The following is an 18,307-nucleotide window of genomic DNA, read 5'->3' on the forward strand; positions in this document are numbered from 1 at the left end:
AGGTTGTCACAGCAACCATAATGCAGCTTCATGAATATGCATTACGCTAAAATCTATTTTTTTCCCCCAAAGAGACTAACGTGTCGTTCAGCTCACAACATGATGCTGCCTGGGAGACAAATCCGAGTTGCACAATAGAAGTGACTTGTCTTCAAAACCTTCAGCTTGACTGCTGCAAACAGAAAGGGTTGGGGGAAGAGGGCAGACACAGAGCACAGTGGTGTGGGGCTGTAGGGCTCTCTTCCATACCTGCCTCAGACAGAGGGCACTTTAGACATATTTGGCAAACATTTTAAGGCAAACGTTCCCAAAATGCGCTGTTCCATCCCCGCAAAGTTGCAGACCTGTGCAAAGCATCAGCCTTAACCCCTCAAGGACCTAAAGACCAGCCCTCCAGTCAGATATAGGCAGTGGCATCAGTTGACCCTACACAGAAGGATGGAGAAAGAAAGAGGAGTTGCTGCTCAGTACCCAAGCCAGCCGAAACCCGAGGCCTTGGCTTGACCACCACTGGAAAATTGTGGGTGGAGGGGGTTACAACAAAAAATCCCAAACCACACACACATATCTATCCAGGTCACACAGCAGGGCAGAAACAAAGGGCAGTAACTGTTTCCACTGAATAGCTGTGGGAGTTGTACTTCGCACTTAGCTCCCCACCTCTTCCGCAAACTCATAGCCACCCTACACATCTCTGTCTCTCATCTGTCGGTCATCATGAACCTAAAATTAGCAAGCTTTGTTAAATTAATTTGTCTGTAAATTGGAAATGTTAACTCCCAAAGAAGGAAGATAAAGCTAATTTTTTCTCAAGACATGCGTGTGGGAGAAAATAAAAGCCACACCAAAAACTGTCCATGAAAAAGACTGCCTGCAGAGGAGGGAGGAGTCACCAGTTCAAGTCATGACAGATATTCTGTGAAAGGGGTAGCATGTAATGATAGTAATAAAAGCCTATCGCAGTGGAGGTGAACCCCTCCCTTCCTAGTCACCCACTGGGTCCTCCTTTGCTGCCCTCATCCTCCCTGCTGTGTACCCATCCCAATTCCAGAGGAGCCCAGCCAACCCTGAAGCTGACGATCACAGGCTGACACCAAAGGGAGTAACCCCATTCACTTCTGCCATAGCCTTTATGTCACTTGACCATTCATGCAGTTTATCAGCTCACTGCTGATGCAACTAATTTTTGTGTTTGTTTTCTGGCAAGGTCAGTCTAATCAGAGCAGACAACGATGCAGTCTCACTTGGGGTGGCACAAGCTATTAGAGCTGTCGTGACTCTCACACAGAAAACATTTGTGGTGGTGGGCAGAGGAAGAAAGCATCCCTTTACAGCGACCACCTGCACTTAAATGAGGTGAAACGACTTCAAAGTCTCACCATAAAGACATTGGTCACAAAGCTAGCATAAGGCACATTTCAGACACTGGACCAGAACTTCAGTCCCTACTCTGAAAGACAGGGGAAGAGTTTGTCACAGCTTGGCATTGACAAAAGCTTTTTTTCTGCTTCCTTGCTCTGAATTTTGTCTACTAGTCAAGGGTAGAGCTGAGGGTGAAGACAGGAAGATGAACATCACCAGCTCAGCAAGAGCCTCTGCATACAAGGAGGCTCAGGCAGCTCAGCTTTGGATGGGCTTCAAACAGGTAAAAAGCTGGGGCACAGAGGAAGTGCTGCCCTAAGCAAGCACCACAATTCTGCCTATAAAAACAAAGACGAAGGGGTGACAGATGGGAGAGAAGGACAGGACACAACTAACAGAGGGTGAGATGATCGCAGAGGTCTTTTCCAACCTAGTTGATTCTGTGAAAATTAGGCTATCACTGCATTTATCTCTCTTCCACTGTTCAAATGGAAAATGTAGGAAGCCTAGCTTGACAAAGCACTCGGAATAAAATTGGCCTTTCACAACCTACTTTAAGGTAAATATTTAAAGTCAGAAGAACATATACTGGCATAGAACATCTTATTCAGACTAACAGGTTTATTACAGAAGGTAATCACTAACTGTTTAGAAAGTGTGAGTCCTGCCAGCCCTGAAGAGTTTTAATTCTATCCCTTCAAGTAAAAAAAGGGCAAGTTATTGAGACCTGTTTGACGCTAAGTTTTTCATTACCTCAACTGCATGTTCATCATCTTCAGATAGTAACTACAGATAAATCAGAGAATGGAGGTACTGCTAAGAAAAAGTGACACTGTGGAGATGAGCCGTAATCCAGGCTTAGAAAAAGTCATTTGAGAACAACCTTCCAAGGTCTACAAAGAATGGCTTGGACCTAGCAGCTGTTTCAATGAGAGGACTCTAGGAAGCAGGCATCTGCTCAGGGTGTCTCATCGTACCTCACTCAGCAATCTTTGAAAACAGAATAAAGGTATATTGCGTTGCCCAGTTTTGAAGAATGACTTTGAATTCCTTTTTGTTGTGTTTATAAACAAAGAGGTACCCATTTGAAGCAGGACGCAGGCCACAGTTAATGACTGCAGCCTGACAAATCTCTGCTCTGCGTGCACCTCCACTGAGCACAGCTGAGAGCACACAACCCAGTGCTGATGAGAAGCCTGTCTGAGCCCTCACCAACATCTGGACCTCACACAGGCAACTTGCACGTTTGAGTAACACTTTCCATGTGCCACAGTGCCAAGCTCCCTCTGCATTACAGTTTCACTTATGGCTAGACCATACAGCAGGAATCACTATCAGGCAAAGACCACAGACCTACAACTGCTGTGCTACATATACAACGTAAATAACTCCCTTACCTTTTTGTTCACTAAGCAACCACAGGGCAGGGTTCATGCTCTCCAAATTGTTCAGCTATCAGGGCACCTCACTGAGAACAAGACTAACAACCAGAGTAGAGCAAGATGGTCTATTTTGAAGGGCTTCCCTCAATTTAGGCAGAAAATTTAGCAGAAGCCAGCATTAGAACTTTGTGAGTATCCACTTAACATGAAACCATGCGGATACAAGTTTTCAGAGTAAGATTCCCAGGATGCAGTGATTTTGTGTACAACACTTTGTAACTCCCATCTGCAAGTTTTAACTATTCTACTGCTGATCTGAGAATTCATTAAGCCTCTGAAATGTCTATATTGCAAAAAAATCTCCCCTCATGGGTAAATAAGTTGAACATTGCTGTTCCATGAAGAACTACAAAGCTACAGCTGGCCCATGCCAATTACAACCACCATTATAAATCCTATATACTGGCCTTGAGCTTACAAAGAATGTGTGTAATCCCCAAATCACATACACTGCCATCCAAGAAGCAGAGTTGCTGCTCATTCTGTTCCTTCTCCCTTTCTCCCAACAAAAACCTGAAAATGCTTCTGAAGTTGGTGCTACAGGCACAGAAGAGAGAGCAGGAAAAAAAAAAAGCCACTCTGTAGATTATGCAAGTTTGCAGTGTTATAATTACTCATCATGTCAACTTCTATATGACGGGGCATGAGATATTGTGTAAAAACTTGCATAAATAATGCGTAAAAGGACACGACACTATACACAAAGGAAGGAGTTATATGAGTAAGTTAAATGAAAAAGTAACAGAGAAACAGCAAGTTCCATACAGTAAGTCTGGCTTCAGGCATCAGCTTAATTTCTGGCACTGTCTGTACTACACAGCCACTTGTAAAAGCCATGTAAACTATTCCTTGAAATCTTATCACAGAGTAAAAAACTCAAGGTCAAGTTCCCACCAGACTGACAGAAACATGAACAGCAGCTCTGCTGGAAAGCAGCACTCTGGAAAAGCCTCCTTCATCTCACCCACATAGCCTGTCAAAAGATGAGAGAGATAATTTACTCCACGTAGAAGAGTTTGGAAATAGCAGAAGAAAGTTGCGTGACACAGGCAAGCACCAAACTTGGCCTCTAAGTATTGCAGACTCCTCCTCCATTTCTTGAGAGTGCATCTCTTTGCATAAGTTCAACTGCACTTGTTGGTACATCTGCTATAAAAAGAAGTAAATCACTGTACCCGGAAGACAGTTTGGATATCTGACCTGCAATTACTTGTTTGAATAATTAACACAGTGAAATGGCAGGCTCTGGATTGAAAGGCCCTGCTGTTCAAGGTCATCTCCCTTACAGGAGCAAACCCCTACACTGTCACATTTCAAACTGCATCATTCCCACAGTAGGCAGAATATCTGCTCTTTGTCACCGTGCTTACAGTAGTAACCTAAATTAAAGAAACAACAACAACAACAAAACAAAACAAACAAAAAAAAACAAACCTCAAGCTGATATAGCGACACTAGGCAGCAGAGGGTACAATCCTGAGAAACTGGAGGAGCCCTCGCGAATATAATCACAATCCTGCAAATTAACTCTTTTGTTTAGTAAACTGCTTGGATATTCTGCTATAACTGCAAATCTTTCCTCTCTCATATTGATTTTAACATGCTTTGGACAGCAAAACTCAGTGGAAATCTTTGCTATTAAATCTGATTCTTCCAAGAAGCACACGTAGTGTGGGCATCTCCTCCACAGTCTTTCCCAATAACCTCTGTACATAGCATCAACTGCTGTAAAAAAAGCCAGTTTTGGTGATACTGCTGATTGCTCTAAGTAGAAGACTGAAGACAGACACCAGTTCAGCCCAGGAAAAGGCTGCTGTACGTGCTCTGCAGCAGTTACAGCTAAAATAGGCAACTAGTGGAGAAGTATGAAGGTGAGGCTGAGCAGAGTGCATCCCTTCACCCCACCAGCAGATACAGTCAGGAACAACTGAGTGTCAGGAAGTAGAACAACCACAGAAAGAATGATGGAGCCTGTGAGTCAGACACTTGTAGGGAAATACAGGAGGGAAATTTAAAACAAAAAATTAGTTAAGCTTCCCATGCATTCTTGTATTTTCTCCCACATTTTATGAGTTTACTAAACCAATTTTATTTTGCAAACAAAACTGAAGTAACTCATGACTCAAGATACTGAACACTGCTGCAAATGAGCTCCGGCCAGGAATTGTGACCCACTCATCACACACATACAGGGCAGCTCAGCTCTCCACATTCAGCAGCTCAGTACATGTGGCTGCACAGATAGCTGACAGAGGAATGGAAAGGAGACATGGAGATTTGCATCCACATTCTATGAGCAATTTTGAGGCTTCCTTAGGGAATGAATAGAGTTGAGGAAAACTAAAGAAAAAATTCCATCATTTTAAGAAAACACAGAAATTAAGCATTACATAAATCTGTAGGGAAGATACAAAGCTTATTCCTACCAAGTAAACAAGCCAGCTGAGGCTATCACCATAAGCTTGCCCAGTTCTTACTAATTTGATCATATGTGTGAAAAATTAACATTTTAATAGTGCTTGTTAGTCCTATTGCTTGTTAGCAATAGTCCTGTTGCTTCGTAACTGCAGATGACAAAAAGTTATACACAGGAGTTAACAACTACATTTCTGAAGCTGCTTGAAACAACTGCAACAAGATTATCTTAGAGTAAGTCTTTAAATAAAGCAGGGCATATTAACTAACCCAGCTCCTGTCCTCTGCCAAGGGGGAGCCTGCTGTTGGTATCATCACCAGAGTACAGACATGTTCTAAGTAGCATTTCTCCTAAGAAAAGTCAAGTCCTCTCTTGATAGAGCCATATTAGTATGGTTTCCACCATGTTTCAACATGAAATTTACTGGACACATGGAAAAGGAAAAACAAACAACCCACAACTCTGCCAGTTTGGTTTTTTTGACCCCAAACATGGGGTAACCTATGAATCCAACGGTATTTGCACTTCATGGATCAGCTCTTTGCTTTATTAACCAAAACTTTACAAGCACCCTGATTTACCGTACTTTTTGCCTACACTATAACAACAAAAAAAAGTATTTTCTTGTCTCAAAATGTCACAAATACACTGTGAAGCCTGTCAGGCTGCTAAGATGATCCAAACCCAATGACAGCAAAGAGCAACCTGGTACATGGCTGAGACTTCGGACTCAAAATAGATTTAATTAGCACAAAGATATCAGAAGAGAGTTTAGTAACAAAGTGAAGAAACCAAGAGAGAAGAAATAAGATTCTATCAGCCATCATTTCAATCAGACCAAACAAGAGCCAGCTACAGGATGGCATTTACATCTGCCTCTAAGGCTGGGATGAGGGCCAGAATTACACTACTTGAGCTGATTTATTTATGCCATGCTGACACTTCAGTTGGCAATGATAAAGGTCCAAAGGTCAAAGTACTTTAAGGCAGAGATCCATGTAGACCACAGTGTATCTTTCCAAGCAGCTACAGTTGGGATGGGGAAGAAAGGAGAAGGGAGCATTAGTCCTTGCGCACACCCACTTGCCACCAGAAAACCACTTCACAGCTGTGCCCATTTCAAAGCTTCTGAAGTTCACAAAGGAGATTTCTGGAGAGATCTCACCTTTCGTCATCCAACCTCTCCTAAGAAATGGTGTGTTTTTCCAAGTCAAAGCCAGAGAGAAGGCAGTGGTGCCTCACAGAGAAACTGAGAGGCCACATCACCAGCTGAAGCCCAGAGATCACTCACAGACCACACCTCTTGAAAACTCCCTAAAGAATCTGGGGAAAGGAGTATAAACGAAGGCAGAGAGCGACATTTTTGGCACTTCTGTCAGTTTGCTAACAAGGATTTCTTCCAGCTCTAATTTATTCCCAATTACTTCAATAATATTCACATATTTAAATCTTGGAATTTTAAAACCTAAACCACAGATTTCACTTTTCAAGAAGGATCCTAAAAGTTAATTACCAGTCTGGCTCAAATTCCGGTTTGGGATATCAAGCCTTTTGTTTACACTACACAAATGTTTTAACAGCTAAAGTCTCTCAAAGTCACAGAAACTGGGAATTCCAAGACTTTTTGCATTAATGTCAGAAGCATACTGAAGACTGCAGAATATTATGGAACCATCAGCTAGCACTGAACTCCCACTAACCTCTGATTTGTTTACAAAATTGGCATAGAAGCTAAAAAAAAAAAAAAAAGAAAAAAATTATACCACATTATTCTTGAATATTTCAGAGATTTCGAGAGCAAGAAGTGCCCAAAAGCAAACTGCAAAGCATCAAATTTGGCGAAGGAAAAAAAAAATGAAAGAGGACATCTTTGGATTTCTTTGTTGTAGGCATCTGGAGCCTCCATCCAGCTGCAGATCTAGGCAGGTTGACTCAACTTGAGCAGGGATTTGGATGGCTGTAAATGGGAGTCTGTTCTTAGCAAGACCTAAGTCATGGAAGTTGACTTGACAAGAAACAGGGACAGGCTGTCTTTTGGGTGACAAGAAAAGCTGTAAATACACAATGAAGGGACAGTTCCTCTCCTAATGATATTCTTGCCAAGCCCTTCTATTTATTGGACAATACAAAAGCTTCAGAAACTAAACAGCAGTTAATCAAGGACTGTACTGGCTTTTAATTGCTGCACTCAGCCTTGATGCACCACAGCATAACAAGGGCATCAGGCTTTTCAACAGATGTACTGCAACAAGCAGAATAAAAACCACTCCCTACTAAAACCTCTCCATCAGAAGAGGCAGCCACACAACCTAGAGACATGAAAACATGTTTTTCTGAACTAGAAGACTGTTTTCCAGTAAGTGGGAAGATTTCTGAGTGCCTAGGAATCACAACAGACAGTGGGATCAGAAAGCTGGGTCTGATTTGTGTATAACCAGCACTAAGAAAATTGACCATGAGCTCACATATGTACGGGGAAAAAAAGTCTTTGGATTTGGTATACAGTTAACAAGGCTACAGAAAAGGTCAGACCACTTCATACTGGTGTTCTTCCACAAGGGTACATACTGGACAGTATTCACATTGCTAGTTATGACTGCATTTTTCAAAAGAACTTTTACTTTAGGATTTGAATCTACTAGTTAGTCTTTATTTAAAAAGAAAAAAGTTATTTCAAATTATTATTAACTTGTAAGAAAGAAAATCTGCATGCTTGTAGCTAATCTACATCAAAAGTGGTGTCTGGTGCTTCCTTCACAGTTCAGAAACAGCAGCCATGCATCTGCTTCCTAAACACAGTTTCTCATCTCTCATTTCAGATAATGAGCAATCTGTGGTCAGACAGCCATCTTCAAGGTCCAACCGCTTCCTAGTGTTTCCTCTAAGTATATATGCCTTTAACTGACTTTTCTTCTGACTTTTACAAAAATGCAGCTTCATAGCTTCATAGCAATTTAATTAATGAATTAAAAAAACCCTAGAAAACACCACCCAGTGTATGTAACTACCAACATTTGGTTCTCCTGGAGCCTTAGAAAAGAGAAGAAAAAGTAAACAAAGCAAACAGACACTCTTTTTTCTGTCAGTCATAGAATCATAGAATCGATTGGGTTGGAAAAGACCTCCGAGATCATCAAGTCCAACCCTTGGTCCAAATCCAGTCCATTTACTAGATCATGGCACTCAGTGCCACGTCCAATCTGCGTTTAAAAATCTCCAGGGATGGTGAATCCACCACCTCTCTGGGCAGCCCATTCCAATGCCTGATCACTCTCTCTGTAAAGAATTTTCTCCTGATATCCAACCTAAATTTCCCCTGGCGCAGCTTAAGCCTGTGCCCCCTTGTCCTATTGCTGAGTGCCTGAGAGAAGAGACCAACCCCCACCTGGCTAGAACTTCCCTTCAGGTAGTTATAGACGGTGATGAGGTCACCTCTGAGCCCCCTCTTCTCCAGGCTAAACAACCCCAGCTCCCTCAGCCTCTCCCCATAGGACTTATGCTCCAGTCCCTTCACCAGCCATGTCGAGTTTCCCAAAACTCACCTAACACAATTGTTCAACAGTTAAATACACACAACATTTTTGTTCAATGAGTGAGATCTGCTGTACTTTCATATTAGCTCTCAGATATGATGAACTTTCAGCCAGCTGAGAGGAAAGCCTTCTTCAGGGTAAAATAAACAGATGTACTTTGCTTCAGACAATAAGGAATGCAAACTGCATGGAAAGATTTTCCATGATTTAACAAGACAATAAATTGTCACCAACAGCAGACTAACGAGTCACAAGCAACAGCTTAATACTTAAAGCTTATTGCTCAACAAAAGAATACTTATGCAATTTCAAAGTATTAATAACAAAACACAAAATGAGTTTTGAATACATCCCATAGTCTCAAACCTGGATAGCCATATGCATCCAAGTGAAATCAGAAGCAGACACTGGACACAAGCCAGGCTAGCATTCCACCAGGAAAACTGGACTGAAAGTTGCTGGACGTTGTTTTTTGTTCAAGAAGCATTTACTGTCCCTGCTCTGCTTTAACAGAGGCCTGTGAAGGCCAGAGAGCTTCACTGGGCAAATTCAAACTGCTAAGCAAAGTGAGCTCCACATTCCTCCTGTAAAATATTCCAAGAAACAGTATTTGTGCTTCATTTGATTTCAATGTGTTGTCATAAAGGGATAAGTGATCCAGCATTACTGGAAATCTTTGTTGGCAGAGCCCTCAAATTGGGGAACAGTTGCTACTGGAAGAAACAGGAAAGATGAAGAAGTATCTTTACAAAAAGTGTATTTCCTGTAAAAATATTTCCCCAGTTTTCTGGGGAAGTCAGAACTATCCCACTTTTGGCTGGTTATTCCCATTAGTGAAAGTAAAAAGAAGAGCTGTTGAATGCAGTCCCATAAGCAACTCCTCCAGGAAGGGTAGGCCAAGACCCTTTCATAAGCATCAAAAGTTTTTGTATTCAGAACATTTCTCTTTAACAGCACAGAGCTAGCTCCAGATAATCTGGAACAGACCACAGTCCTCACTTCTGCAGTGTTTTCCAAACTCTTGACGTTAGTTTTAATTACTGCAAGTTTCCAGGAAGCTCTTACATCTGAAGAAAACCTTGCAAGCACAGCATGCTCTAGCAGCTGGCAGTTAGTTCTCTTAAAGATCAACATGTCCAGCCACACTCTTTATGGCTTGTTGGGAAGGACATTCCTCACTGCACAAGTGCAGGTGATCTCACAGAGCTGCTGAGACCATGCAGGATTTTACACAAAATCAAACCACATTTTCATACAAAAAGTGATCTCGACACTTGGAGGTACCTTTTGGGTCACTTTGTAGCCTTTAAAAGGAGTGTAAAAATCTTGAATAAAAGCACTGAAGAAGTACAAAACTGTATAAAGTTAATCTAACTGGAATAACATCTACAAGTGGTTTAATGCTGTGAAAAGTCAGACTACGTAAAGAGTGTATTTATACAGATGTTATGTTTTCCTACTCCTTCCAGTGACATGATCCTTGCAGGGTAGTGCAAAATTTAGTATTCTACAGAGATGGTTTTTACTACTATCTGATGATTGCAGTCCAAAGTCACCTTAATATTAGTTCCATGAGGATGCTTTGGACATTTTGCTGCTCTCAGGTTCCACGCTTCACAGCTACTTTTGCTCCACACAAACAGGATGGCAGCTGCTGGGAATCAAACCTCTTGGCTACATGCAGCAAGAGGAAGCAACCAGGATCTTCAAGGATGATATATTCAGGCAATTCCTTCAGCATTACTCTCTGTCTCACAAGGGAAAAAGTGATCAAGAGGAAAGATGAAGTAAGCCCCTAACACAAAAATGAGTTCAGAGATAGGGTCATGGATTACAGATCATGCAGCTTGATTTGAATCAGGTAGCCAAAGCCACATTCATTGAGGGCCATATAACTGCACGGAACTTCAGAGAGCATTTCATCTTTGGGTGCTTAACGTGTTATTTTTTTTCCTGTTGCAATGTGGTGGTACCTTGTTGCAATAGTTGTGCATCTTACAAAATGCTCAGAGCCCAGACTACTGTTACCTTCACTCCCAGAATGGGGTTATAGATATTTTCAGACTGGTCTCTTCTCTACTGCTCAGATCCCTAAGACTTGAAATGGACAAGCCACTCTCTCCAGACAACCTAGAAAGCATAAACTCATCCAGGTCCTGGAACTGGAACAGTTACTCCTGGAACAAAACCTGGTAATTATAATGGTAGTGTCCAAAATCTACTACTGGGAGTGGACCCGCTACTACAGAAGTGTCGAGGGAAACAGTGTGTACCCAAAGCACACAACTATACAGCTCCCTGGGCTCTGATCTGGAGCAAATTACAGTAAATTACAGGATTTAGACACCCTCTTCAGTCCTAACATAACTAGGCAGGGCCCTGAAGCTGTACAACTACAGACATCACCTGGCTGTACCAAAAGCAAGATGGAAAAAAAGATATCTCAACCTCATCAGGCTTATAAGGCAGCAGCATGGACTATGCGTGGCCTTCAAACCACTTTTTTTAAGAGATCCTTCTCCAGATGCTTCTCATTTCCCCATCCCTATGGCTGTGACACTGTTTTAAAACTGCTGATGGTTAAAAATCCACACACCTCTCTGCAGCCCTGCTACGCTTCCTCAGGAATTACAACATGCTGTTAACCTTGAGAAGTGCAGCAAGTTATTTTAGGGCACAGTTACTGTGCACACCTGGGAACGCAAAGAAGAGATCCAGAGAGAAGGAAAGAAAAACAGGCAAATCACTTCCCAAACGTAGAAGGAATGTGGAGCCTCAGGTAGTAAAATACATGGTGAGAAGCTGGAGGACTTCTTTCTGAAGGTACCTCGAGAGCTTAAATTCCCTTCAGGTGTCCTCTTTTTCATATACATTTCTAACTTGAAGAAGCCACTTTTCAAAATTTAAGCTAACGATAAACTTCAGGTTATGAATTAAACCCTTTGAGCACCTAAAGATGCTTGTGTATCCTTCATTGAAAAACCTGGTACTAATTTTCAGTCTCTAAGAATTAGTTGGTTTCCAAACCAGTGAATTTGATGTGTTCTGTACATAAGTAACCTGATACCTGAAATAAATATTGAAGGAACAAGTGGCTTTTACAACATGGTAAAATGCCAAGCATTAGTAATGCCAGATACCAATACAAACTGCTGATAGTCCTGTCAAGAGGTCTGATAAAACAGTTTTAGCAGCTGGAAATTAATTGCACTCAGTCACTAATTGCATACATCAGGCCAGCATGAAGTGTACCGTTTTGTTCTTTCTAATTAAGGTAAGTATAGACCTCTCATGTTGTACGGTTACTCTTGTGGGGTACTGCGAAAATTCGAAAAGCGTCTATTAACCATTGTATTTGGACATAGATAAGGCAAGCAACTGCCAACTGCTTTTTCCACATAATTTTGCCATATTCTTTAAGAACCTCCAAAAAAGGTCTTAATCAACTACACATACCTACATATGCAGGAGGGGACACTCAATGGTCAAGAAATGAGAGCGTCCTCTGCCGTGGAGTTTGATGCGAAACCCAAGGATAAAATGACATTTTGTGCCTTATGCCTTTTTCTTGTTCTCCTCTCTCCCTCCTGTCCATGACCAGTGTTAGCAGCATTACACTAACAGCTTTATTCTGCACGTGACAATGTTGACCTAAAATTTAAAACCCCTGTTTACGAATTCTGTACTTAACATCAACTACAGTATTACCCATATATGCATACAAAACAGATGTGGTAAAACAAGGAAGCATCCAAACGTCACTTGGTTTAGTCTATAGACAGATGCTCACCTTCAGGCACGTCACAAGGGAAAAACAGTAACGCATAAAGTGCCCACAGAGCAGGCTGGTCGGCCCCAACGGAGTGCACTGGAAGGCTGCTGGAGAACCAAACCCACAGCAAGGATGTGCCCTCACAAACGTAAGCAACAAATTGTAAGCTGCAAGGAGCTCTGTTTCAGACAGCAGTCTGTATCAACACACAGCAGAAACACTCCATGTGACTCAGCATCCAATGATTACGCTTATTAGGCATGTGTCGCCAGCAAACCTAGCCACAAATCCCTTAATCACAGGTCTAAAGAGTTGTCAAAGCCTGCACTGATGGGATCAGGAAAACACTGAAGCGTTTGGGGCTTTTAAACAAGGAACATCAGCTCCTGCAGAAGAGTAAAAGCACTCAGAGAAGCCGCATCAGTGATTTACAGCACCAAAGTGACCTCTTGGACCTGCATCCTAAAAAAACATAACACAATTTACTTTAGAAGTTTCTTATTTTTAAAGCATACTGAGAAATGTGATGCCACAGCTGGAGTAATGTGCCCAGTTCTGGGGCCCCCACTACAAGACATACATGGACATACTGGAGACAGTCTAACACAGAGATCAGAGCATGTCTCCTGTGAGGAGAGGCTGAGAGAGCTGGGACAGTTCAGCCCAGAGAAGAGAAGGCTCAAGGGGAGACTCTTGTAACCGTATATAAACGCCTGAAGGGAGGGTGCAGAAAGGACAGAGCCAGGCTCTTTTCAGTGGTGCCCAGTGACAGGAGCAGAGGTAACAGGCACAAACTGAAACACAGGAAGTTACGTCTGAGCATCAGGAAACACTTTTTCACTGTGAGGGTGACTGAGCACTGGCACAGGCTGCCGACAGAGGTTGTGGAGTCTCCATCCTTGGAGATACTCAAAAGCCATCTGGACTTGTCCCTGGGCAACCTGCTTTAGGTGGCCCAGCTTGAGCAGGGGGTTGGACCAGGTACCTTCAGAGGTACCTTCCAATCTCAACTATTCTGAGATTCTGTGAAATAAGAAGACTAGTTCTCTTCAGCGACTGATGAGAGATCTAGAACAAGTTCTAAAATAATGCATCAAACTTCCTGTAACGTGTATCCAGAATAGATCAAGTGTTCTTCATGGGCTATCACAAAAAACTTTCTGCATTAACAGGGGATTTGCAACTAAATGGAATTTCAATTTCTATTAAGATGCAGATGTAGCTTTTAAACTTAGAGACAATTTTAAGTATTCTCAAGACATGTTTAGAAAAAACCAGTGAGGTTTTTTTCCTCATTAACACAGGCAAATATTAAACACATATGGAGACCCAAGAAGCAAATAGAAAGGATTTTTCAAATGCAACTGAACAAGTTGGGAATCTTTACCTTCCATGATTCTCAGAAGCAAAAAACCTGCATTTTAAATCATTCAAGCATCTTTGAAAATCTGGTCTTATAAGCCATGGAATTAAATTTACTGCTACCAGTGCATTCACCAGGAGAAAGGATTGGGTGGTAAAGAGAAAAGGGGAAAACCATCAAGAGCACTCCCAGCCACAAATACAGTATTTCTGGTTTGCATTTGATAACTGCTCTTTCAGTTTAGTCAAGGTTAGAAGATTTACTGTGCAAACAAAAACGTACTATTAAGGTGAAGAAAAAACATCCAGAACTTACTCTCTGTGAAGACTGCAGAGCCTGTTAATATTTATGAAGTCTGAAGTAGCTTCAAAGACTCCTTACTTCATTTTCTTATGTCATAACAAAAAGCAGCACTAACTCATTAAATTTCAAGGTGAGTTCACCAATAAACTGTTTTAGCAAATCCTGAGCTCCAAGGAAAAGGCCTAACTTCCTTGTTTTGTGTGTGTGTTCCCTGTAGCAATGACAATGGCCAAAAGATGCGAAGAGAAAACCTGTATTTGTTAAGAAACTTGAAAGACCAGAACACATAAAACCACAAAGCACCCAACACTATGGCCGATCCACTACATTTGATGTCTATATTTCTGTGCACAGATTAATTCATGGATTAACCTGCCAGGTTAAGGGCAGAGGGCAGAGAAAGAATCTGTTTTGAAAGACTCTGATTAAGCACTTACTGTCAAAAGCTTTCCCTCTGATCAAACTCTCTGTCATAAAAATAACCCATTAGAGAAAGTGATCTCTCCTCCCAGCACGGATGCTGCCATGCAGATATTATTTAGCTGAGAAAAATCTATGTAGGAAAGAAACAGAAACAGTGTACAGGATAAAGGCAGAAAACTGTGTACTTTATTTGGGCCTGACACAGTCAGGTTTGGACAAGAGAGCCTTCAATTTGAGATGGCAGAATTCTCTGCACATAATACTGGAGTATTTTGGTAATAGCCAGCGCTTTGGAGACTTCAAAATCAGAGGGTATCACTGCTAAGCCTGATAAATACTGGGGTAACGAGAGGGAAGAAGAGACCGTGACCAGCCACTGAATAGCTACATAGTTTTAACCCAAAAAATTCAGTGAGGTATATGTAGCCCTTGACTCAAGCATTCCTGAACAGTATTTATTATTCACACTTATGAATAAAAAACAAAACATCAGGAAATGTGATCTATTACACTTTAAATAAAAAAAATATTCCCTGTAAAACTTTTAATGGGACCACACGTTACACAAAACACAGACTCGTATCTTCAAGAATCCCTATGGATTTGGTGGTAATGCAGCCAAAATACAAAACATAACTTTTCAGCAGGCAAAATGAGGAGAAACAGGGTCTTTGTTATTCTTCCAACAGATCTGTCATCGCTTTCGGAGTTAAAAAGTTAATGCTTCTCCCTAGATTTGAAGTTGCCTTTTTAAGGATTGAATGCTCCAGTATTAGAATTATGGTGAAGACTATGTAGTATCACATGTATTCACAATGTTTCATACCCCAGATGTGTACCCCACCTTCAACAGCAGCACTGATCACTTCTCAGACACTGCAAAGGTTCCGCTACCAAAATAAAATAATCCAGCTGGGGTTTTTTTCCCAGGTTTCAAACAATACTGAATCTCTTTGGTATGCTATATTGCCTCAGCCATTCACTCTAATAATAAACTTCTGTTCCTATAAGCTTTGAATATCACATACTGGGAAGAGAAGGCATAAGACCAGGGAATAGCTTCTGCTTCTGTAAACCACAAGAAATTAGTTTCCAGCCAGGAAGACAGCAGGGCTGCCAGTCAGCCCCCTGATTTTGCCTTCTCAATTGTGAACTCCCTTCTACGAATCTCTCTGAAACCACGTCCCACAGAAAAGCAGAGCCAGGACAGGCTTTTCCCAGCTGCTGCCCTTAATTCCTCCCACCCCTACAGGCGCTGACGTCAGGTCACCAGGCCACAGCGATGATGTTCGCAAGGCATCAGGCAGGAGGTCAAAGCCTGACTGATGCCTTCACTCAGAGCAGAAGCCATACCACGCCAAGGAGTGGCACATACACATCCAAACAACAGCAGGCTACCCCATGCCGCTTGACAATCAACTCCTGACCAAGGACATGCTGAGTAGATCAGGTCTCAACAGTGCCACAGTTAAACGAGAAAAAAATAAACCAAACCCATCAGTCTGATACTTTAGCTCAGGTTAGTCCCACCTACTACCAGACAAAACCAGCTCCAAAGTGCTTACCTGCAGAGCAGGAAGCACGACATGGTTCATCTTCAGTTCAGTCTGGCATCACAGCCCAAAATTGCCTTTATTAGGGCAGAGGGATGAGCCAAAAATTCTTGTGGCCACCATAAGAGAAACAGTGAAACATTACTTGGGCTTTCATGGAACTTTGCACAATTTAGTGTCCTAAGACCACCAATTTTTTATTTTATCCATTTCAGAGCTAGTATCTTAAATGTCAGCTTCAGAAGAACACAGACTAGGACTAAAAAAAGCCCTCCCTTTCTGAACAACTAGATATGGTATTTGATAACTAAATATGACATTAAAAAAATAAAAAGTTAAGCTTAATTTCTAATTCTGAGGAATGAAACTATTTATCACATGTTAAAAGCTAAGGCAGGATCCTGTCAGAGCACGGGGACCTGGGAGCCCTAGGTCTTTATTAAATATTTCCTCTCCCCACCCACATCTCAACTGCCACTGGAAATGTGATACCCAAAAACTTATCCATCATTCATTCCACATTCACACAAGCTTAACAGTACCACATCTACTCAATCTGAAACGCTCCAGCAATGAAGCACAACTCAAAAACACGACAAAAAGCTGTCATTTCCCATTCCCCCCATACGTGCTTTTAAGCTCAGCAACAACCCACAGAAGCATGCAGGAGGTCCACAAAATAAGTCCACATCTATTGACCTGACTGTCGAACAGCCATTCACCACGGCTCTGCCATCCTCTCAGTCTCCTTGAAAGTAAGCTCTCCAGCAGCATTTCTCTGGTCCTACTCCAACAGTCCCGTGCCTCATTTGCTCCACATTAAGAGGCATCCAGATACTGCATGCTCTGAGGGATCAGTACATTGCCGGCTGCTATTTAACATGCGGTTAGCCCCTAACTCAGCTAGGCTCAGCTACCGCTCATGAAACAAACCCCACAACATAACCTGCCTTCCCAGCTCTTACTGCCAAATGGGATGCCAAATAGGATGACACCCAGCGCAAACCCGGCCGGCAGCGGCAGGAGGTAAAGGAGGGGGCGACGCAGCTCGCACCGCTTCCCCCTCGCCAAGGGAGATCCCCGCACGCAGCCGTAGGAAACACCGCCGTGCCCAGAGCGAGTGGCGCGGCACCGCGGGGACAGGGACCAGCAGTCACCACACGGTCCCCAGGACAACAACTGGGGAGCCCACCTGGGACGGGCTGCGTGTGCACACAGGGATGTGGCCTTTACCGGGTTCTCCGCCGCCCCGTGCGCTGTGTTAACTACAGCCGGTGGCGGCGATGCCACCGCCTGTCCCCGCAGCCCAGGGCAGCTGCTCCGTGCCGGAGGGGCGCGGGGAGGAGAGCAGGGCCGCTCCTCCGCCCGGGAAGCAGGGAGAGAGGCAGCCGGACACTCCCTGCGTCCACGAGGACAGTCTCCCGATTCCCGCAAGGCCCGGAGAGCTGGGCCACCGGCCGAGACCTCCAGTGGCTCCCCCGCAGCGCCCCAGTCCGCCCCCTCCCCGCCGGACCCGGGTGAGCCGAACAAAAGGCATACAAAGGACCAACGGACAGCAACCCCCTCCCGAGGGACCCGGTCCGGGGGCGGCCAGAGGCAGCGCCCCGCAGGAGCCCTGCTCCGGAGCGAGGGGGCGCGTCCGCCCCCCAGCCCGCGGGGCAAGCAGGTCCCGCTGCCCGGCCCGGGGACCTGCCCCGGCTGATACAGAAAGGAGCGAACAAACAGGAAGAAAATTACTATTATCGTTATTATTACTATAATTATTATTATTATTCCCCCGAGGCGGCCGGTGCGGCACTCACCCTGCTCGGAAATCGGAGCAAACTCTCATTCACGCTCCCCGCCGTGCCCAGGCCGCCGGAGCCAGGCGACGCCCCGAGAGCCGCCGGTCGCTGAGCCGGGCCGGGCCGGGCCGCGCGCCACCGGGGCCGGGCGCGCCCGCTCCGCTCCGCCCGGACAAAGCGCGGCGCCGCTGCGGGCGAGGCGGCAGCAGGTGCCCGTCCGTCCGCGCCGCCGCGGCCGTTCCGAGCGCCCGCGCAGCCGCCGCCGCCGCAGCGCCCGAGCCGCTCGCCGGGGCCGCGCCGCGCGCCCGCCCCGCCCCCGGCGGCCTCGCGGCGGGAGCCCGCAGAGGCGGGGGCGG

General features: G+C 43.9%; 1 protein-coding gene across 2 annotated transcripts in view; it reads right to left on the reverse strand.

The window, feature by feature from the left end:
- The window catches only part of GRAMD4 (GRAM domain containing 4), a 78,398-nt gene extending 60,248 nt beyond the window's left edge, over positions 1-18,150 (reverse strand). The window contains exon 1 of one of the 2 annotated variants that reach the window (XM_064656251.1): positions 17,970-18,150. In XM_064656251.1, coding sequence (XP_064512321.1) covers positions 17,970-17,998 — 29 coding nt within the window. In that variant the 5' untranslated portion in view covers positions 17,999-18,150. The remainder of the gene's footprint in view (positions 1-17,969) is intronic. The other variant, XM_064656252.1, reaches the window with a different exon arrangement.
- Positions 18,151-18,307: the final 157 nt, after the last annotated feature.

This window comes from Pseudopipra pipra, chromosome 5 (genome assembly GCF_036250125.1).
Source record: "Pseudopipra pipra isolate bDixPip1 chromosome 5, bDixPip1.hap1, whole genome shotgun sequence".
Taxonomy (NCBI): domain Eukaryota; kingdom Metazoa; phylum Chordata; class Aves; order Passeriformes; family Pipridae; genus Pseudopipra; species Pseudopipra pipra.